Source organism: Arctopsyche grandis, chromosome 1, assembly GCF_051622035.1.
Source record: "Arctopsyche grandis isolate Sample6627 chromosome 1, ASM5162203v2, whole genome shotgun sequence".
NCBI classification, from domain to species: domain Eukaryota; kingdom Metazoa; phylum Arthropoda; class Insecta; order Trichoptera; family Hydropsychidae; genus Arctopsyche; species Arctopsyche grandis.
The window spans coordinates 20,259,907-20,283,110 of NC_135355.1; the positions used below are offsets into that span (position 1 = coordinate 20,259,907).

Consider the following 23,204-nt stretch of genomic DNA (forward strand, 5'->3'; position numbering starts at 1 on the left):
CACGTTCACAACACTTTGGCCGAGTGCAAGGCAAAATCGGCTTACTTATACATTACAGACCATGACGATACGGCACAATATTGCTTACGTCGTATTGTCGAGTACTTGCAATATGAATGCATACACGTGCATTCGTAGCTACGCGTCAGAATACAAGTCAGCAAAAATGTTTCGGCGTTTATCGAACAAAAAATTATGTATAACCGCGTTGTTGTTGGAAGAAGAAGCTCAAGAAGGCAATAAAAAAGCACGGAGGCGTTTTGATGTGCATCCCATGTTAAAAAATAGAAAAACGGAAGGAGAGTTTTGGACACTGTATAAGGAGCTTGTGGATGATGGACAAATTTTTTTTAAATATTTCCGTAAAAAAATTAAAATTTTTTAAAATATTTGCGCCAAAACCATGTCGAAATATTGAACAGCTGTCAACTGTCACTATCGATAATTGGTCCAAAACAGCAAAGCGGCAGACTCATGGCACGTAATTCGCGTGTATATTTCCACGATGGCCAAAAAAACGGATACGATACGTTGACGGATGTTGCTGTAAGGTATGAACAGGAAATGTCGGGTACTGCTGTAAGCCTGCCATAGCGTAAACGTGACGGTTGATATGAATATACCCATACAAAATGTACCAAAGAATACTTTTCGTACGGCCGGATACCTGCTGAAGTCGGTACGTGCTGACTAGGTATGAAGAGACCTTTATTCGGTTCGGTTCGGTTCGGTTCCGGCAAAAAACCACGTGAAACGTAAAGGAGATATGTAAAAATAGCAATTATTCCGGTTCAAAGCCTTGCTATCAGAAGCTTTCAGAGGCTCTTGATAGTTGATTTTTTCAAAGTTAAAAATTCAAGTGGCCAACGACTACACTGTTTTCCTTTACTAATATTGTACAAAACTATTTGACTTGAAATTGCAACAAAAAATGTAATTCTTTCGAATGTCTATCCTAAGCGATGGCAAGACAGGCGTGTCTGTGACAGCTGATGGTTGCTGCCGCTTGTCATTCGGTCGAGATGGGGGGCGGAGTCGCCGCTTCCGAGCGTCTTTCGAGCGCGAAATCGTGTTCTATTTTGGAGTCTCCCCACTCTTTCACAGAGGAATAAGTACATATGTCGACAGCGATTTAAGGTTGTTGGGTGTCCGTAGGCGCACTAGGCACGGCAGGCACGGTAGGCAAATAGACTGAGGGATGCTGCCTGTGGCGGGGGGGCGCCCCTCTCGTCCCTCTCGGGGGGCGCCCTTGCTTTGGCGAATATGTGCGGGGGCGGCGCCTCGACTCCTGGCATTTGCCGTCGCCGCTTTACTGCCACCGTTGCATGTTTTCTGCCTCTGGCTTTTTTGGCAGAACTACTCCAGACAAGTTGACAGGAGCACGTGTACCTGCTCTTGCTGGGACACAGTCTTCAAAGGTAATCTAATATATATATATATGTATTGAAATACGTACACATTTGTCTTGAAATTACGTTCCTAAAATTTGTGTAATTTTAGGAACGTACGAGTCTGGAATTGCATCTTATAAACACTTCTATTTCAATGCTACTGAGAACACGTTCAAAATATGGTTGATGGTTGCCGGCTTTCTTGTGATACTGTACGAGTGTGTTCGATGGCTGGCATCCTTGTGGCTCACTGCTCGCTTACGTTGCTCCATGGCGTTACTCTTTTTCAGCTCTTTATTTTCACATTATTACTCGTGGTGGATTTATATTAATTACTACAATGACGAATTCTATTCGCAGTGGAATCATCAATTAATTTTCACGGTACTAATTGCATATTTTAGAGACTTATATGCAGGCGCGGCTCGTGCATAGAAACTGCGGCGCTGCAGCACCCCCAGAAAAATACAAAAAAATCACATTTGTATACATTTACAACTTGTGAATATAATTTAAATAAAAATGATTAGATATTTGACATAATCATTATGTCAAATATATCTAAATACAAGTTGTAAATGCGATTTTTTTGTAATTTTTCTGGGGGTGCTGCAGCGCCGCAGTTCCTATGCACGAGCCGCGCCTGCTTATATGTATGTATTGTAGTTAGAAATTTATCGTAAGATTCCTTATATTTTTAAGCTACCGTATATAATTTGTTCTTATGTTCCATTGAATATTTTCTGGTCTATTAAAATTTTTTAGTATAAATAGATTTGGAATGGACTTTTATAACATTTTTTATAAAAAAATTCTCAAGTTTTATAGGATTATGGGTAGTAAGTATCCAGAAATATTAAAAATATTGATGAAAAAGGCAAAATTTAATACGAGTTAGCCCATATAAAAGAGGTGCCCCCTAGTTTGATCGATTGGCGTTTGACTGACTCTTGGAATTTCGAAACTTCTCGTCTGCTTGGTATTAGGGATAAACGACATATGAACAAAAATGTATAACACCGTGAAATGTTTATTTTACGAGGTAAACATAAAATATACAAAATATAGTAAGAATTGATTTTCAAACATTCTTAGAATATGTTTTTAGGTGTTTTAACAGTTTAAAAATCTATTAATGATCAAAATATTTTTCGTTTATTAAAGATATTACATACATGTATACAAAACAAAAAAAAATTGTGTATATGTATACAAACTACTGTTCAAGCATACGAGAAATTTAAATATGTATACCGAGTCGGTCAAATAGAGTAGATTCAAGTAAAAGTACTGTTATCGATGCTAGAATTCCCAGTTTGAATTTTTACTTTTTTGCCAAATGCCTCAAAGCAGCAGTCTTCAACATTCTCCAATATTTGTAATCCTTCTAGTTAGTGCCGGCCTTACACCCTATGGCTCCCATGGGCATTTTTTTTAAGCGCCCTTAGAAAAAAAAAAAAATGGGTTACTGTCCTCTTTTTCCGGGTTCGGGACCGGCAGCGAAATGGTTAAAAATATTTCCCAACCCCAGGTGGAGTTAAAAATTAATAAAAATAATAATAATTCAGAAGTCAACTTTCTGAGCCTTTCTTTCAGCAAAATCTATAATAAAATCTGAAAAATCAAGATTTTCAGCGGTATCAATTTCAGTAGATAGAGTGTCAGCAATATTCGCATAGCAACTCAAATGGTTGGATACAATTATTGTAAATCATGCTGTTTTATAAAATTGAATACAGTGAGTGGATTCATTCTACCTCGAACTTTATTCGAAAAAAAGGATTTTATTAATCGCTAAGTTCATTAATAATAATATCAGATTTTTAATCCACCGTGAGCTTAATTTGAAGATCGGCTCTTTCCGGTAGATTGTTTACAAAATACAAGAAACCCCCACGTCTCTGAATATTTGTTCAACTGTTCGAATTTTTCTTTCATTGACACTAATGAGATATCTAAGAATTACAAATTAATTTCACTGAAAAAGGATATCGTACCAAACAATTAATGAAACAAGAAAGCTGAAATCTTTTAATTTTACGTTAATTTCGTTGCTTCATAAGCTACACCTAGATCCTTTCTTTTAGTTTCAGATTAAGTAATTAAAGCATCATGATGTCAACAATTTGATAACGAACTGCTTTGACACTTGCTATTTTCGCTTCCCATCGTGTGTCAGATAAGGTATTATTTAAGGAAAATAATTGCACGCGAATCAGTTCAACTTCTAGCGATATATTGAAGCTGAATATAGTGTTAACATGTTTACACTTTAGAAAGTAGAGGCAGGCGCCTTTGGCCCTCTAATCTAAAGTTTTGTAGGGCCTTTAGCGCTCTAATTTTAAATTTTAAAGCGCCTCTGGCGCATCGAGTGGCGCCCTAACTTACTCAGCGCCCTCAGTCACCACCCGACCCAGCCCCTTCCTAAAACTGGCACTGCTTCTAGTTAATGAATTCAAGTTGAAGAAGGTGAATGTAACTATGATTGAATATTGAATAAAATGTGATAATAATTATTTATTGTGATTGTGATCAGTATATATATCAGTAGCGACTCGTGAGATTTCATAGTGGGGGGGCTGCAGAGAGTATTCAGGCTGTAGTAGCTCGGTAACCAAACCGTTGATCGAATGAAAACAAAAATAGCTTGAATATGTACTATACTGGAAGGTCTGCAGCCCCGCAGCCCATATGGATCGACAAAAATAGCATGGATTTGTACTATACTGGGAGGGCTGTAGCCCCGCAGCCCATATAGACGAGCCGCCACTGATATATATACATATATATATGTATGTATAAAGGAAATATTGAAGCAAAACTTGCATGCATGTGTATATTATAAGAAATTCTTAATTTTGTGTTATTTCCTAATATAATTGATAATGTGGTATCATATCATAAAAAAATTTATTCTAATGTTAGTAATATTTTCAGATCACTGAATTGATTTCTACATGTGTGGTACTGTGGTTGTCTAGTCTCGAGCACTCAGTAACGTTGTTACCAGCTATGCTGATATCGATGATTGGTGTGTATCATGTTATTGCTTCATCACGTGATCAGTTTGTCTTAAATGTATTGCAAGGGGAAGGACACGCTCATCAGGTAGACAATATAAATTATTTTCACCTCAATAATATCGACGCTGTAAAAATAATTGTTTGTATTTTAGGTTGTGCGCGATATTGGATTCATGATACCGGATCTACTTCATATCATAGTGCCGTTGTTTAATTTACGTCGACGGTCATTTTACGTCATGTGGTAGCCATATCGAATAGAAATACCATTTTGCATTTGTGCTGGTGATTAGATTACATATACATATATATTGTCTTAACCACAACAAAAAAAATTGAATTGAGGATTTGCCTCTTGGTATTAGTTTATAATTATTCGATTATCTCAGAACAAGAGACAAGTAATTTATGCCACATTCATAGTCCATTAATGGCACGTTTATTTATGATGCGTTATGGGTTTATCCATAAAGCAGTATATTTTCAGAGTTGTGATAAGGGACTCACGAGTCCATTTCTGGTATACGACAAATGATTAATATTTTTTAAGACAAAAAACAAATAACCAAAAAAGGAACTGTCAGTATTAAACGACTAAAAATCATTTATTCATATATTTTATACGTTTGTAATACAAGTAAATTCATTTTACTTAATTCGTCATAATTATATAAGACGTGACTGATATATCGTGGCCATAATAATGTATTTATTTGAAACGTACGATGTCGTCTCTGGAGACACTTCAGTATATTTTGTACAAATTACATAATCAATATTTTATATTATTATAAGATTAACTATCACTGTTGATGTTTGATTCAGATTTATGTATAATTTTAACCATTTTATATGTGTATATTATGACAGGGTAATGAGATGTGAAGTACTCAATTTTCATACCTAAATATCGCGTTTTTCATGGTAATGGAAGTTTTTATCAGCTAGTGGTGAGGTTTGACGAATAGTTACATTAGTATTGTAGTTTCTTTGTCTTCCATCGCGAGACTTTGCGTTGTGAGAAGTAGTTGTGTATATTTTGTAATAGAATAGTTAAATTTTTGGTTGATTTTGAAAGTTTTTAGGTAGTTTAGTAGAATAGAACAATTGAAAAATGAATACAAATTGCATTGACAATATCTACTTTACATAAATCACATTATATATTATTTAAGAAAGAAACTGCAGTAGATCTCCTTGCAGTAGTCTTTATTTACTTCACAGTATTTTAAATGTTTTGTCTAGTCCCCAAATTGTGTGATTTTGTTTTTGACAAAAAGTTGTGCCAATGTAGCAATTGAGTTATAAAATGTTTTAAAACATATTAGATACATATATTGATTGTGCTAGTCATAGATAAAAAGTTATATAAAAATATATATTTAAATTTTAAAATGACTAAAGTCATTTGTTTATATGAATTGGGTGTCGAAAATAAAAAAAATGAATCTCTTTTAATTATTTTTTTTATTGGAAAATATTTTTCCTTTCAGAATGAAAAGGCAACATGGTATATAGAATAAAATAGAAAACATTAAGTGGCTCTATCAATACTGTATTGCATAGTCCTACGGTTTATTTACAACAATAAATTGTAAGGGAAGCACCCACGTTCATATTCACCACCTCAGACCGGCAAAACAATAAAATTGGAGAGAGTTAATAGTTGAATGGCACTAAACATAAATTTATAATAAGGCCAATAATAATACTACCAAAATAACAAAAAATTAAAACAGTAACATGGAATGCCTTTTTAAAATAAATTAAAATGACCGTTTATAAAGTATCTTTCTTTTTACAAATTATGCGAATATATTTTCATAGAGCTATAATTAACCGTTGTAAGTAAAAAAAAAAAAGAAAACACCAACATTGTTTATACCCCAGTAGCAATAATAATACAATAATAGTATAAAGAAATCTGAATTTGATTATACATAAACAAATGAAAAATGCATTCGTAAATTTATTAAAAATTGAATTACGATTTGATTCCATCAAACAAATGATAGAATATCATTCGGCTAAAATATCTTGAATTATTATTAACTGTTGGCAGATCAGATACAGTGCAAAATAATACTAAAAAAATATAGTAAAAATCAAGTTAATAAACAAGAAAGAGTAATAAATTTGTCTTAAACATATACATATTATATTTATTTATCACACGATGGATACCGTTTAGATCCAAAATGCCCAATCTGCAGTTAAGACATACAAAAATATTTATTCATTCTTGTTCCCCAACATTTGATGTGAATATGTGAAACCCTGATTGATTTTATTTATAGGATGAATTAGGATCTCACTATATACATACATACGTGACGTTAACATTACTGTGAAAAGTGTGAGAACACGAGATGGAACTGCGGAACGTCATACTACTAAGTCAATATTAATACATACGTAAAAATCAATAAACTTCTTAACTTTACAAAAGGCCACTCACAATATAGGTCAGCTTTATTATGCCTAGTGTAAACCTTTCTATCTACCATATAAGAGACAAACGAAGTGGGATAATAATATACATATATCAATTTAAAAAAAGCTTCGTTTGTCGAGTAAGTCACTTGCTGTGTGGACAAATCTAAATGTTTATGGGTGTTCTTACAAAAATATAACTGGACATTACAGTACAAATAATACTTATCGTACGTTTTACTTTCTATGTGAAAAAAATATAAGTTCCTTCCTAAAAAAATAAATTTCTCTGGCCATTGCTTCCTCCCCCTCCTTTCCCCAAAATGTTTGATCATACGTAATGTAAAATTTAATTCATCAAAAATACGAAAACACACTGAAAAGTACCACCAAACGGATTGTTATTAATTACACATGTATTTGATTACATTTAACACTATTAATAGGAAATACGTTTAAATATTATTTAAATATGAAATGCATTATTAAATGGTCAATTCACGCGTTCTACATTCATATGCGTTTGCATCAATCAAAAGATAGTAAAACAGGACATTTTATGACGATGATTGTAATTATAACGTAAGCAATTGTATGAGATATCATAATTTTTCAAAATCGTACAAATTGTAAGCACCGCATTTTGATGATGTTAAATAGAAAACCTTAAAAAGTGGAAAAACAATTTTGGGTTTATATTTAATTATTTTTAGTTTTATATGTTTATAAAAATGAGCACCTTTGTGGGAGAATATCGAATAAGAAACACGAAGGAGGTTTAGGCCTACACATATAAATTAAGGATGGAGTAAAAATTAAAAATGACGGATCTACATATTTTCAAATTGATCGACACGTCTTTTCGTGTTGCCCTTTCGAATTTCCCGCAATGTTTTGTATTTGTCTCGACCCTGACGAACATTCTCTCTGTGGATCTTGTCCATGGCCGTTTCTTTTGTCTCGTCTCTCGATTGAGCTAAGTCTTGTTTCAAAGCCTGCAAAATAGAAACTTAAATTATAGACACTGTCGATTATATGCAAAGCAATTAAACAATTTATTAGATTATAACCTTAAGTTGATCGTGTATGCGTTCATTACGCTCTGCTAGAGTTCGACGATCTTCAACTGGATCGACAATGTTATCTCCAGCACCTACGAGGTCTCCTCCGCCTCCGTTAGCCAATTCTTCTTCTGAACCTTCACCTTCAGCTTCATCACCTTCTTCTCTAACGTGGTGATGATTAGGTGTGCTAGTTGCTGCTAAAAGAGCGGCAGCAACTTCATTCTAAAATATAATTAAACAATTAGTATGCGAAAGATTCGTTCGAAATAAAACTAAATACCGGTATACGATATTACCTGTTTGCGACGAGCATCTTCAACTTCATCTTGAAGACGACGGGTTTCTGTATCCTTGGCTTCTACCTCTTGCTGAATACGTTGCACTTCATCTTGTTTAGCTAATATTTCCTCTTCTAATTTCAATCTTTCAGCAGCTTCCATATTCTGAAGAATGAAAATATTTTTATATGTATTTGTTAAAACTATTTTACATTTTTAATCGTGTTTTAAAGTTAGTTATATAAATAAAAACCTTGGTTTCTTCTAGACGCGTCATCATCGCTTGAAGTTCATTCTGTCTAGCTTCTAATTCTTCTTTAGCTGCTTGCAACTGTCTCAGTTGTTCCTCTAATCTTCTAATCATATCTTGTGCTTCTATCAAATTGGCCTGAAAGACAAATACATACACATGTGAAACAATCGCACCAAATATAAACCTCGATAATATTAATATGAGACATACTTGTGATCTTTCCATTTCTTCTTGAAGGTTACGTAGGCGATCTTCATATTCTTGTTGCTTACGCTCAGCGCGTTCTCTAGCAGCTATTTCTAATTGTAATTTTTCTCTAATAAAAGAAAAAATAAATTGTATATTTTGCATATCTATTTAATTGTGCAAAGATGGATTTAATTTTAAAATAACTAACCTCTGTTGTTGCTTGGCGATCTTTTCATCGCGAGCCTGGGTTTTCATCTGTTGCACATCAATTGTGTCCGGTTTTCGCCGACGCATATATAACTCATGATTGCCCATGCACAGTGCGAGGATGCGTTTGTTGATGCGTACTCGCGGAGCAAAGAAAACGAAATCTGGAGCTTTTTTGTCTATCGGTTTGATGATGAATTTGCGCTCGCTAAACGAGATGTTGCGAATTTCCGACCACGGAAAACCAATTTTGGGTGTCAATCTACAAAGACATTAGAATGAACATCATAATTCTTAACAATATAAGGCGATAGAATTAAAATGAAACAAAATACTGACTTATCTTCCTTTTCGTATATGTTGAGGCCAAGAGCATCAACACCGAGCCATAACTCTGTGCCTTTCTTATTGCGAATTTCAAAATAGTTAACGCCGTACATCTCCAAGTCCTGTGCGATTTTGAGATACTCCATCATTGCGTCTTCTCGAAGCATTCCACGGTGTTCATGCCACCACGTCGTAATAGACTGTTCCCATTCATCTTTCGACATTTTGTGTTGATCCATAACTCTGTAGAATAAATACACAATGATTAAAATTCAATTGTCGAAATGGCAACATTTAAAATTGATTTACATACATAATATTAAGAAGGAATATAAATGACATATGGAGCATGTAAAAACCTTTGAGGGAGGAGACGATCATTCGCAAGGAATCCGGAATTGTGATTTGTCTTGTGATAATCTCCATGACGCGCTTGTACAGCGTATGAAGCTAGAAGTACTGAAGTTTCAGGCGGACAGTAAATTTCATCAGACAAAATTGCGTTTTTCACCTATTTGATAAAAAAATAATTTAATGAATTTTATAACCTTGAATATTATATTATATATTTATATATCACAATTATTAATACTATTTATACATTACAGCAATAAATAGTAAAATTTAGCGCATACCTGTAGATAGAAAAGACGCAATGTGATATCTTGGATGAGTTCTTCAGCAACATCTTCAGGATAGAATTTTGCTCGGAATTTGAATTGCAAAGGATTTTCCTTTTTAACATCTTGATTCATCACCTGAAATATTTGAAATTTTTTTTTTAAATTGCTGTTGAATATAATTTTACCTAAAAACTTACAAAACAAACTTATATGTAATATGGAAACGATTTAATCTTAGTTCATCTTACCCAACTAGAGAAAGGCATCGACCCTGTCTTTGGGTATTCCATATTCGGACGCCAAAAAGCAAGCACAAAATAAGAGTGAAAAGGTCATAAGAAAAATGTGACATATTATAAAACGTGTACCAATTTTTTTCTAGCTTACTAGGTATAATAATATACATATAAGAGAAATATAATAATATAATTTACAATAAAGTATGACTAAAAACCATCCATATACTATCAAATACTTATAATAATTTACATGAAAAAAAATTAAGATCGAGAGAGGATCAATTAATTTCTATAATACAAAATAAGCCGTATCAACTTATGCACAAGTTGTTTACCAGATCATCTTGCTCATCATACTCCAACTCTTCTCGGTCTATATTATCGGCAGACTTCCAACGTCTCCAATTTTTCCCAATACATTTTACGCTCTTTTCGATGATGCTATCCGGCTTATACGGCAACAAATAATAAATAAATAAATCTTTATTGAAAATATAAAATAAACAAAATACGAATGCTTGCTCAGGTTAAAATCACCTGGATAGATAAGACTTATTGTTCACATAATAGGATTATTGACGATGTTACACTCGACTTCCTAGCAAATACATACATAACATTTTAATCCTGACAGGCCTAGTATTATATTATGCTTTCGACTTATGAGGTCAGCTGATGAATCTAGATTTTTCTGTGTACATCAATTTTTAATTAAATTGTGCAAAAATCGTGAAGATAGTTTTTTTAGAATAGAGAACAAATTTATGACGAACAGATATTTTACAATATTTATAAATATACATATATTTTTTATTACTTTAGAATAAAATTGGAAATTGGATTACATCACTGACAGTTGACAAAGGTTGGTAAAAAAAATTAAGTGAAAAGGCAATGCTAAATAATAGAACATCCCAAACCTACTAACATACATTTTAGACTTCCTTGTACATAGAATTTATACTAATAACCATTATGGCCCCTTGACGCAATTTTATTAATAGAGAAATAAATAAAAAACTTTTTAAAATAACGTACATTATTTTGAAACACATCACATTCGATTGACTTTAAGATGATTATATAGTCAATCTATTTCTTCAGTCAATTCAGTGGAATAAATCAGGGCTTTGGAGTTGAAAACAAACACAATTCCGACATTTCCCTACAATCTGACTTAACTCTGATTCTGATTTAAAAATGGAAAATTCAATTCTTTACATTGGGTTACCTTCCGAATATCTCTTGAGTATTAATAGAGCGTGCCACACAGTGGTGGCTGCAGATATTATAATCGGGCTGTAGTAGCTCGTTGACCGAATGCAAATAAAAATAGCATGCATGTGTACTATAGTGGGAGGGCTGCAGCCCGCATCCCATATGGACGAGCTGCCACTGGTGTCACATATACATACATACATATAACGGATTTGTCAAATATCAGGCCCTTTCTCAACTTGTCTTAAGCACGACTGCAGCAACAGGATTACGACTCCACAGCCCTGAGAATAATCCAAATTATTTAGAGCATTTGCTCACTCAATTCAAGACACGTTTGAAGTGAGAGATTAACTTCGAAACTACACTATGAGCCGTTGATTGTCTGTAGGTGCACGAGGTGAAGAAGCTAATTGAACATTCAATTTGCATTAATACACATTTTCCGAGAAAATTAGTCGAGAGACAGTCCAGAGAAAGGTATCTACTAGTTGTCAGAGAAATAGAAAGAGAAGGGAGATTTTATGCTGTTGGTTCAACGACACCAGGGTTCTCCAGTTGCTTAGTCAGCATCGATGCACCATTGCACACATACATATGAACATCCAAACGCACATTTTTACGTTGGCCCACATTTGGACGATCACCGACCGTAAAATTATTCAAAAGACCAGGTTGACAATGAGGTATCGTCATGTGAGTGAGCATTCGATCGGAACAATGCGTAGTAAAATCTAAATTGCATTGGCCGAATCTTCGGAAACATCGATCAAGTGCGTCGCGCTGCACAGTTTGAGAGCCGATAGGAATGTCGAGCTCGTCTCTTGTCCGCAACAATGGGGTTAACGGAAGCGCAGGTGAAAGTGAGTGTCGGCAAAGTAAAAAAAATATATTCCCAGGAGGAGAATCAGACAACAACAACCACGATGACGATGATGATTGACGGTTATAGAAGATGAGACAAACAATGCTTGTTCAATAAGTATATACAATACACAACAAGAATAAGTGGTGATAGAAGATATATTTAGGGCATTGAAACGGAGCCTGGAGTAAAAAAAACAACCTATACAATGACTATTCTGTTATTGATTTTGAAAAAAAGCAAGAAAATTAACAATTGAAGCGTGCAGCCGAATAAAGATGTTACATATGTATATAACAATTTTCATTTATTTTATTTTATTATTAAATAATAGTATCATCCGCTACCGATCTGTATTCACAGTTTTTCTCTTATATGTAAATGGAAGGGGTTCAAAATGCTTCTTGATTGGCCATGAATTTCTCAGTGGAATAAAGATATATGTCGTGCGCGGTTGTGTGAAAATTAATATTACATATTGGAGATCGCAAGCGGGATAAATATATATATATATATATATATATATATATATATATATATATATATTTTTTTTTTTTTTTTTTTAATTAAATAAAATATTGATAAGCAAGCCGACAGTTAATCTATAATTAATTATTATTTTATTGTAAAGTTCTTAAATAAATCAATACCGATAGATAGCGGTATTACAGAATATGTAATACACTATAACGATGCTAGTCTAGTAAAATAAAAAATGAGATGATTCCCATGATCTTGTAATGAGATGATTCTATGTCTTTATAAGCATTTTAAACACGATCAAACAATCTGAAATTTTCTTTGACTATTTTTTTTTAAATTCAGTGAATCATAATCATAATACAATATGCTATTTTATTATTATTTAGATTACGCAATACCATTCATTCCACTAATTCGAATTTTCTATTGTTATCGTCCTAAGAGATAATTTGACCCGCTGTTCATTTTTTTCGATATGTGCATACATTATTTTTAAATTGAGATTGGAATGTACGAATGACGATGATTTGTTTATTTTTTACTTTGCGGAATGTGAGACACGCAAACTCTTATAATAATAAAGATTTCAATAATAATAACAATACCACTTTTTTAATATTAATAGATAAGTCAGAATTCCATCGCCAGCTCAGTTGGAGATTGTCGTGCTGAGCTACAAACGCAGATTATGCACCAGGGAGAAAACTGACAAGTGCACACTTAACTGCATTCTCCGCACGCAAAACTAGCAAAATGAGGGACAACGTTCGACTAATGTCCAAGCCCTTCGTAAAACTTAAAGTTGAAGAATCCTAGATATCTTTCAAAATTAAGCTTACCTACATTGATTGTGGGAACTTTGTGTATCTTTGATATCCCTAGACAAGTGATTAGGATTACTTACTATGTATATTTGATATTTCTATTATATTTTAGAATAGGAAGAACAATTGCTTAAATAAATGATCTAAATATTAGCATCAAGTATCTTGCTTTTTATTAAATATTATTTTTTTAATTATACATATTATTTTTTATTAAATTTTCTACAAAAATGACATTCATTTTTTTATACCACGTCCTAAAAGGTTTGCACTCGAAATAGTTATAGTTTTTTTTTGAGTGTTTTATTTTATAAAACTATTATAAATATATAAGTACTTGCAGTGGTCAAACTTGAATGTTGTGGAATTGCGTTGGAGGTTTTCAGACAACTCGACTCAATAAAGACCACAAGTCTAACCTACACAATTCTATTCTATTGCAGTTTCTGAATAAGGCAACATAAACGCGTCTAAAAAAAAGTTATATAAAAAGCAATCGAATGTCACTCCATCGGATCGGTATATCGATCGTTTGCACGTGATTCGAGCAAGATCCGGTTTTATGGAGCAATTCGTACCCGATGTCTTCATGAATGAAAATAGACACAGCGAGTGAATCATCAACACTGAGGCTATTCGATTTCAAGGAAACGTGCAATGAAAAAAAAAACACGTATCGTCAAGAATAAACCGAAGAGATCTGAATGGATCAACGCTTCCATAATTTATGCACCATTGCGACATCGAATTTTTTCGCACAAATCACTTTCTAGCTGATCAGACCGAAAGCGGTGGGAATCGTGTCGAAATAATTACATAAAAGTATTTCTGTGTGTGTGCGTGAGAGAGTCAATCAAACCCGCAACAACATTGGCAATCATTGAAAAATCAGATGCAGATGGGGAAAGGTCGCAAAAGTCGAAGACATCTTGTTTTCCGAAAGTCACGCGATTAACGGAATACCAAATGCCCTTGTCGATACACTATGCAGTGTTACGTAAAACTAGGTCCGAATACATAAGCAATTTTAGTAATGTTGTAATGCAACAGGTATCAAAGGAAATAAAAGCAATACCAATAACAATACCAATATCCGTGTGAAAAACAAGAAATTGACATATTATAGTACTGATGGTGTGTATAGGAATATTTTTTTGAATTTTTGAATGAGACATGATCGTGTTTACAATTTTTTCTCAATATAACCAGTCTGCACATCAAGAACGTCTATTTTTTTTTAATAGGCTTTTGGCAGAATATGTATATCGTAGACCAACCACTGAATTTCATTTCGGATATATGTACATAAATACTTTTTGTATTAGCTAAATAATACATTTCTGTATAATAGTAAATTGGTAATACAAAGTGCGGTAAAAGTCCCCTTGCAACTAGTGACCAGCTAATTATTTAATATTGTTTATATAATGTCAGCCAAAATGTATGTTTATTCGTGGAGATTTCCATTATGTACAATAGATTTTCGTGTGATATCTTTCGAGGTCTCATTTCGGTCGGATCCTCACCGGCCCCAACTTCTTAACTACCACATAAATTGTTGTTAATTATATCTTATAAATAATTTCTGTGTATAAGATCGATTATTTTGTAGAAATAAGATAACGAATTTGATGAATTTTGCAATCACGTACAGTTCCAACGATATATCCAAAGGCGAAAGTAGATATATATTTTTAAAATAGTAAAGATACTTTAGTCGCATCTTGTATTTTGACAAATGTACATTTTGAAAATTATTATACGTGCATCAGAATTTGTAGTGCGATTTGGATCGCGGTCCAGATAATTAATTTGTGGGTCACAAATTGACCACAACTTTACCTTTTTGTAGAGTTTGATCCATGTGAGGTCACCCTTGGAGTCGGTGTATTGTAGACCGAAGAACCAGACCTCTCGTAGGCCGATGGTCTTCACGACCTGGTCGAACAGTTGTTTGCCGGTCGTCGTCTGCTGGATGGCGAACTCCAGCTCCGCATCCATCGTCGTCACGCGGACGTTCATCTGCAAGCAAGCAAAATGTAAAGTTAGTTTAATGCTTTGAAAATATGAAGGGATTTGGTGGACGAAAAATAACATACGATAATTGCGATTCTAAAAATATTTATGGATAAGCTAAATACCATCTTCTATCCATGGCGTAGGGAATGATAACGATAATGTCAAGCGAAGAAATTTTTAACAAAAATAATATAAAATTTTAGTAAATATTGTAAAACATACTCCAATAAACTTCTCATTACATAAGTAGAGAGAAATATACAGTTCTTTAGTTTGACATGTTTGATCAATTTAAATAAAATCTCAAGATTCAGACTTGATTTAGTGGCGTTAAAATTTAAACCAGCATTGATAGCAATTTTAAAATAGTTCTATTATTCTATTCAATTTATTTTTAATCATTTTTCACTCATTACATATTCAATCAGTCAACGCTCGGTCGATTTTGCATACAAATCTTTCAGATATAAAAAAAATTCTAAAATTTACGGAATCTTCAACGTTGCCAAATGATGCAAAAAAAAAGTCAAATACACTGACGTGTAAACATTGACGCTATAGTGCAACATCCGCTAACGAAAAAAGCAACACATTCGTTAAAGTAACACAAGTAAATTTAGACGGTTATCGCATCTACAAGCGACACGTATAAAATTCAGAAAATTAAGATAAACAAACGGGGATGCTAATTCTTATATTTAAGCCCAGAAGATAATTAAGCGCAAACTAACTACAACACATACGTGACGCGGTTTGCGTCCTCGAGAAAATTGTGTCGAGATAACAATAAACGTGTCGATTCGATTACGAAAACAATGGGGATTTGCTAAGCCGAAGACCGTTCGTATATTATAATAATCGCCATTGATCGTCATGAAACCTTCGAAGCTACTATTTAAAAACATTAAGAAAATAATAACAATATTATTGCTCCGAAATGTCGTATCGATTGACTATAATAATAACACATAAATATATGTACATAGTTAGATTGGGGAACGTACGAGATGACGTTAGTTCTGCCATAGGATTTGTTTGACGAGGAAAAGTTTTCGAGACATGAATCACAAGTCAAATATATGTATGTACATATCTGATCGGTTATTTCTTTTGCTATCACAAATAGTGTGTGGGTACTGTTTGCGTTCTGCGGTAATGACTGCGTTGGTATCTTTGCATCATTCAAACGCGTCATGGAGGTTCGTTCTTAATAAAACGATTAGTAATGATTATATTTGGCATGATCGTCTTCAAATAAATTGACCATTTGGTTGCAATTTCAATACGACTAATTCTAGTTCTATTTACATCATTACATCAAACAATAATTGAATGAAAAAAATTGACAAGTGTCTTATTACCGGTATTTATCGGTAAATTTTCTTCCCAAGAAATAAATTTCGCTTTGCCAAGGAGTTGAACCCCAAAGATCCCAAGACAACGGCACTAGGGAACAGATATGGATAAAATCCAAATGTTTTCAGATATTAATGAAAAAAAAAAATTGCGTGGATTGAATAATTTTATGTGGATACTTTAACAAAAAAACGCTAACCAATATCGTAATTAATTAAAAAAATAAATCTCCGGTGAACGAAAAGTCAATTCGTAATCTAATATATAATTTCGAAAGAGACTTTGTATGTCAATATATATGTATGTTTATAAGTCTTATATATCTTTGGTTGGGAATCGTAAACAAGTCAAAAATTTCTATGACGAGCGATTTTTTTCGATTAAAATAAATTTAATAAAAAAGCAAATGAATATTTACTATTAGTTTCGCCATGTTTTTGATGTTTATATTACAGATACTGAGCGAAGCCGGGTAAATAATAATCATAATTTAAACAATTGTCTGATCGGATTTATTATGACTTGGTGGTGGTTCTGGGTTGCCACTCAACCTTTTTTTTTGCTCCCTTGCTTTGTAGGACAATAGTAATTGACAATAGTGAACCATATTTGTGCATTAAAGCAACTTCGACGCTGATTTCTGATTATGACTGTTTATGTACAAATTTGCGATAAAAAAATCCAGTAAATTATCCAGTTTATCAGTAACTACCGATGACTAAATTTTGGCGATTTACCGGTAAATCGGCTAACTGGTAATATTATCCCTATCGTCTACACTGGTCATTTTCAAAGTGGTTTACGAGTATATCGACACCCAGGGGTCGACTCCAACCCGGGGTCCATGTCAATGAAAAAAAATACGGGTGCATGCCATGTAAATGGTGGTCCATGTTTGACAAGATTTTTTTCACTTTTTGAGACTGTTTGGATGCTTAATATAACATTTTAAAAGAAAAATTAATCAAATGGAAACCAGACATTTTTCCCTTAATTTAATGTGGCAAACGTTCAGTTTACAAGGCGACAGTCTAAATTTGTTAAAAACAAAGTTTATCATTGCAGTTTTCTTTCCAGAATGAAATTAATGGAGCAAAACATTGGACGGCGCGAATTCCCCAATTTGGCGCAGACGTTTTGCCAGGATAGTGACGTTTCAGCTTACGTTCAACATTTAAATATCCTTCACACAGACTTTGGAACTAGGTTTGAAGATTTATTGACTATAATACCACAGTGGATTATAAATCTGATGTCATGGGAGGTCATGTTACAAGAATAACTGATCGGAATAATCACCAACGATGAACTTAAGGGTGCGGTTTAGAATGGGATATCAGCAATTCTGGCATCAGGGAGACATACCTATTACGTATCCTGCATTATGGACTATCGCGAGAAAGTTTTTGATAGCTTTTCCATCTTCATACTTTTTTTTTTTAGATTTAGTGCGGTTGCCAATCAAAAAAAGAAAAACATTGGAAATCACTCGCCGAGAAGATTTAGGAGTAAACCTGAATAAATTGAAGTTAAAGATTGAAATTTTTCTATCAAAGCATCAGGGTCATCCCTGACATTAAAAGCATTGATTTTTTTTGTGTATTTATTTTATGTAAAAATATTACTAGATTTGCATTTTATGTCGCTTTCATTAATAAATTTTTAACTATAAAATTTAACATATTTTAAAATTTCCACTCTATAGTAAACCCTATCAAAGTCAGTAGTTCCGTGTCAGCTTCAACAATTATTTAAAGCTGATGAATTTGTAAAATATCAATATCAGGAAACCAAGGGGTCTACCCAAAACAGAAAAAATTGGCACGTGGTCTACGGGACAAAAATGTTTGGGAACCTCTGGTCTACACGTATTATGTACTTAATTTAAGGATGTTATATATATATATATATATATATATATATATATATATATATATATATATATATATATATATATATAAATATATATATATATATATATATATATATATAAATTGACAAGAATATATGTAAACTCATGTAGATAAATTTGTAATTAAATAGAATGCAAAATTTGATTATTAAGCACAAAATAAAACGGTAAACGAGCCGGATTCCAGCTGAAGTAGTCAACCGAAAGCAATTCCATTGTTTACAAAAGCCTACGTATATACAAATAGTGTAATAAGAGATAAGGGGAGGTCGCAAACGCAGTTAATCGGCTTTCCTTGCTAATCGATAAGATAAGAAATGTTACAAAAATAATCAACATATGCGTAAATCTGACGGATTTGAGATCGAAGACGAAAATTCAACCACAAAGCATACACAAAATTGAAGAAACTGCAATTGACGCATCGGCTATATATAGCACTGGCTCTGTGCAACATTTGCATACGACGATATACGAATGACAATGCAGCGAAACGAAGTAAATGTGTAAGAATGATGATTGTTTGAATAAAAAATTTGCGCCAATTTGCGCAGGCGATGCGTAATCCACAGGAAGGTTGGTTGCGGTTTTCCAATTGGAGACTGTATTTTCTTCACCGCAAGGGAAGTGGTAATTTATATCATGGTGTTGCGAATTATCAAATCAAGTAAAAATATAAGTCCAAAATTATTTAATTGGCGGAAGTAAATAAGTAGGTAGTAAATGTGTTTTAAAGATCTGATGAATGATAATTTTACGGGGAGTTTAACCGATGGAATATCAGCTGATTTAAATTAAGTTGACACTTTTATTTGGTCAGGTTGATAAGCTGATCAGATGGATAACCACGTGGAATTTTTTGACTGAGGGTCGCTTTCTAAGAGTGTCAGTGGAGGCAGGTCAGGTTGATAAGTTGTGTATATTGTAAGATTCACTAAAACGTAGATATAATGGGATTACATTTTAAAAATATTTTGATGGATGGCCTGAACTCGGTTTATTCGACAAGAAGTCTAGAAGATTTCGAAGCTGCAGCAGTTTTGATGCGTGCCGACTAGTTATATAACAGACTTTTGGCTGCATGTACCGATTGTGAATAGTCGAATGGTGATACTTTATTCGAACGAATCAGGTTTGGTCTGAACGATTTGACCTGTGTGTTAAAATTAACTAGTATATGAACGCCCGATCAGGCGACTTTATGCATCAATTATTAAAATCTCAAATTCACAATAAATTGAATGATAAGATTGGCAATGATTCATTGTATAGATAAACTAATGATAAATTCATCCGCGTCATAACTTGGACCGCTAATAAATTAATGACATTACTTTAGAAAAAAACATTCACCAACAGCTGTGAACTAGAGCCAATTTAAATGATTCATTCGCATTGAATTGAAGATAGTACAATATTGATTTTCATAATATAAATGCAAATATTGTTTTTGACACGATTTTTTAAGTGCATTATTAATTGTGAAATATTGTCAGATTGCATTTCATGTCTATTTTTCAAGGAACAAAATTCATCAGCATAAATAAAACGATGAGGCAAACGAGACATGTGTCATTTCTGAGTTTTGAAATAACACACATACACACTAAAAATTTTACGAGGAATATATTACTTATAATAAAATTAATCAATATCGATACATATATCCATGTATTACAAGCAGTAATCTAATCAGTGAGATAGTGTTCTATTATTTTGTAGAAATATTTCAAATTTTTTTCGAACATGTAATCGAGAGTGATATATCTAAATTTATTAGCAATTTGATTCTATAAATATATATGTATAAACAAGTCAAATAAAAACTTTAAATAAAATATATAAAATGCACAAACGACGGTTACAACAGACGGTTACCACTTGTCTCTCTTCAAAGACATGATGACATCACTTGTATAATTATACTGCTAGCTATGCTCATGTTATACATATTCTATTCGATCGTCGTCTCTCATACTTTCCATTTTAATTTGTTTCGTTTCAATATCTATTGTGTATCGGTCGATTAATATCAGTATATTTTTCGAAAAATTTCCACAGCAGATATGCATGCATGCTAAATGATTAGTTAATTTGACGAAAACCTCTTCAACCTCTCAAGTACAGATATGCGAATACTGAATGTTTGATCGAGTACGTCATGTGACAGTTTACCTGTGGTTATATTTGCATTCTATAACGTTAATCAAACGGTTATACGTGACATTAAACGTAGAGGAAAAACTCATTGACTTATTTGGTAACGAAATACCGTAAACTACTTTTAATTTATAGTTTATAGCAGTGATAAGATTGATTAATGATGTAAGTCTAATAAAAATACATACCTACATATATAGGTATCAAAGGTAAGACATTTGTATATTATCGACTGACGCGTTATTTGCATGATTATGTTAATTGCGTTATTATTTTATTATTCTGCGCGCGCACATTAATACGGGAGGAAAAGTATGTTCCTCTTGTTCCTGTTGTATCCTGCTCGCGCAAATTAAGTGAGTATGTACCGTTTACCATGCACCCTTTTTTTTGATCTTTCGACTTAAGATCTTTCGATTTTCGATCTTTGCCTTCCGATATTTGCATTTTCTGTAATTTCACATTCTGGCTCATCAAGGAGGCCGATATTATAGATGGTCTGAAGCGCGGTTGAGATAAGCAGATAAGTAACAGTCAAATATACACATCAAAATATCGATGGCTTGTTGCACAGTAGTAAGGCAATAACCTAACCTAATTTATGTATATCACAATAAGAGGAAAATCCTGAATTATTCCAGCATCTACAAACTTAAAATTCGATACAAATTCAAAAATGGACATACAATATCTACGCACCAAGCCATCGGTATGTATTGTTTATGCGACATAAAACCTGTTAAATATATGAGAATTGAATCAAAAATCATAATGACGCGCACAAAATTTGCCCAAATCGGACGAATCGAATATTAATCAAGTACTTTTTATTTTATTTTGCGGAACACTTAAATATTCACACGCTGCAGTACATTTTGTTAAATTTTGAGACAATGAAAAATTTGAGAGGAAAGCCGAACATAAAAAATGCTTGACTCTTAACTCTTTTTAAAAAAAATTTTAAACAAAAAGAATTTCATAAACGCTGTTGAATGGTATTATTAGATATCATAATATACCTACATAGTAACGAAAAACAAGCCTCCAAAAATATTATTCACTTGTACTTTAAGATGACAAGAAATAAATATTGTATATTTTTATTATACAATATAATTGATATAAAATAATTTTTTTAGTAGTGAAAAAAAAAAGTTATTACACCTGTTGGATAGTAGATACATATTATACATGTTTGGTTTTGATTGGTCAATCAGTATGATAAACATATCCATACAAATATTATAAACAAATTTTATAAAATGTAAATAAATTCTTTAGGGCGAGCTTCACCTTTTGAGAATAAATTTCCGTTTATTGTTGAGGGATATTATAAGTAATTTCAGCAGGTGCATCTGCAATCGTTCGTCCATTATGAGCATACATATAAACGAATATTCATCGATGAATAATACATGTATTCAGAATTCGCGTTTTCAGCTGTTAATGAAATACACACATATGTACATCATCGACCGAAATACTTGTAATAACCCTCGATATATGAATTTGTTTAGATTTTTTTTTACAAATTTCATATGACCTTTTTACGAATCGTTTTGAAAACATGTCGAACTATAATCGGTGACGCGAGGTGATAGGATCACATTTCTCAATGCAAACGATAAATAAAATGACCGCATTTGTATGCATTTGTGTTACGGCCAAAATCCATTACATACATCGACTAATGATGAATGTCAACAATTATACCATTTGATTTTATGCCGGTATATTTCATAAAAAGATTAATAATTTTCGATATCGATATGTAATTCTAATTAGATGTCTATTGAAAGCTCAGGACAGTTACACAAATTTTTAACACAAAATTAACGAAATTTTCCAATTTTTATAAAACCGTATTTGGGAGTTAATGTTTGGCCGCAGCTTTAATTTATACGACCCTACTTAATTGAACGATGAAAAATATTAACGTCTTCATCACATACAGTGTTTGTCAAATAAAACACTTACATACAAGCTCTTAAAAAAGCCTAGTAAAAATCGATTGCAAGCTAAGAAGAGGTATGTAAAAATGGCAACGTTTGAAAACGATCGGATAAGAACTCAAATTTCTTCAGACTACAAATCGTAATTGAAAGTAAGAAGAGGTTAGTAAAAACGAACAGGGTCGTCAAGAGCGAATCCGGGCTGTGGGAAAACAACAATTCTGGACTTTTTTTTGTGAAGGGGGGGGGGGGAAAGACTAATTTTAAAACTTGGAGCAAAGTTAGCAAGTTTGAGGTTGTTTCTTATAATATTTTATCTTTTTTTTTTAAAGAAGTTTTAGTTCGATATGTTAAAACTTGTTGCAGTTTCTGTTGGCCTAAAATTTTA

The 23,204-nt window shown here is 32.9% G+C and overlaps 2 protein-coding genes across 8 annotated transcripts in view; one reads left to right on the forward strand and one right to left on the reverse strand.

Annotated features, from left to right (window-relative positions):
• The first annotated feature begins 692 nt into the window (after positions 1-692).
• On the forward strand, positions 693-13,575 carry LOC143915860 (uncharacterized). 2 transcript variants are annotated; one of them, XM_077436690.1, is made up of 5 exons: positions 693-1,418; positions 1,501-1,775; positions 4,329-4,499; positions 4,567-4,699; positions 13,219-13,575. In XM_077436690.1, exons 1-4 carry the CDS (start codon positions 1,199-1,201, stop codon positions 4,660-4,662), a joined length of 762 nt encoding a protein of 253 aa, XP_077292816.1. In that variant the 5' UTR covers positions 693-1,198; the 3' UTR covers positions 4,663-4,699; positions 13,219-13,575. The 2 variants fall into 2 exon arrangements, with proteins under 2 accessions (XP_077292816.1, XP_077292809.1); XM_077436683.1 differs by lacking the exon at positions 13,219-13,575 and having other exon boundaries at positions 4,567-5,870.
• Moe (moesin) overlaps positions 5,863-23,204 on the reverse strand; it is a 35,310-nt gene continuing 17,968 nt past the window's right edge. For 4 of the 6 annotated variants that reach the window (XM_077436662.1, XM_077436656.1, XM_077436650.1 and 1 more), the window contains 10 exons: positions 15,260-15,439; positions 9,801-9,923; positions 9,525-9,676; positions 9,178-9,408; positions 8,840-9,100; positions 8,653-8,758; positions 8,443-8,577; positions 8,208-8,354; positions 7,918-8,133; positions 5,863-7,842 (listed from right to left, as the gene is read on the reverse strand). In XM_077436662.1, the coding sequence (XP_077292788.1) occupies positions 7,678-7,842; positions 7,918-8,133; positions 8,208-8,354; positions 8,443-8,577; positions 8,653-8,758; positions 8,840-9,100; positions 9,178-9,408; positions 9,525-9,676; positions 9,801-9,923; positions 15,260-15,439 (1,716 nt within the window). In that variant the 3' untranslated portion in view covers positions 5,863-7,677. Of the gene's footprint in view, positions 7,843-7,917; positions 8,134-8,191; positions 8,355-8,442; positions 8,578-8,652; positions 8,759-8,839; positions 9,101-9,177; positions 9,409-9,524; positions 9,677-9,800; positions 9,924-10,036; positions 10,058-15,259; positions 15,440-23,204 lie in introns of those variants that run through there. The other 2 variants (XM_077436673.1, XM_077436667.1) reach the window with 2 other exon arrangements.

What these genes read in the sequence shown, in the direction of transcription:
- LOC143915860 (XM_077436690.1), top strand. Translation starts at nt 1,199, where the DNA reads ATGCTGCCTGTGGCGGGGGGGCGCCCCTCTCGTCCCTCTCGGGGGGCG. An exon ending in CTGGGACACAGTCTTCAAAG is followed by an intron (nt 1,419 to 1,500) that starts GTAATCTAATAT and finishes GTGTAATTTTAG; the next exon opens with GAACGTACGAGTCTGGAATT. An exon ending in GGGAAGGACACGCTCATCAG is followed by an intron (nt 4,500 to 4,566) that starts GTAGACAATATA and finishes TTTGTATTTTAG; the next exon opens with GTTGTGCGCGATATTGGATT.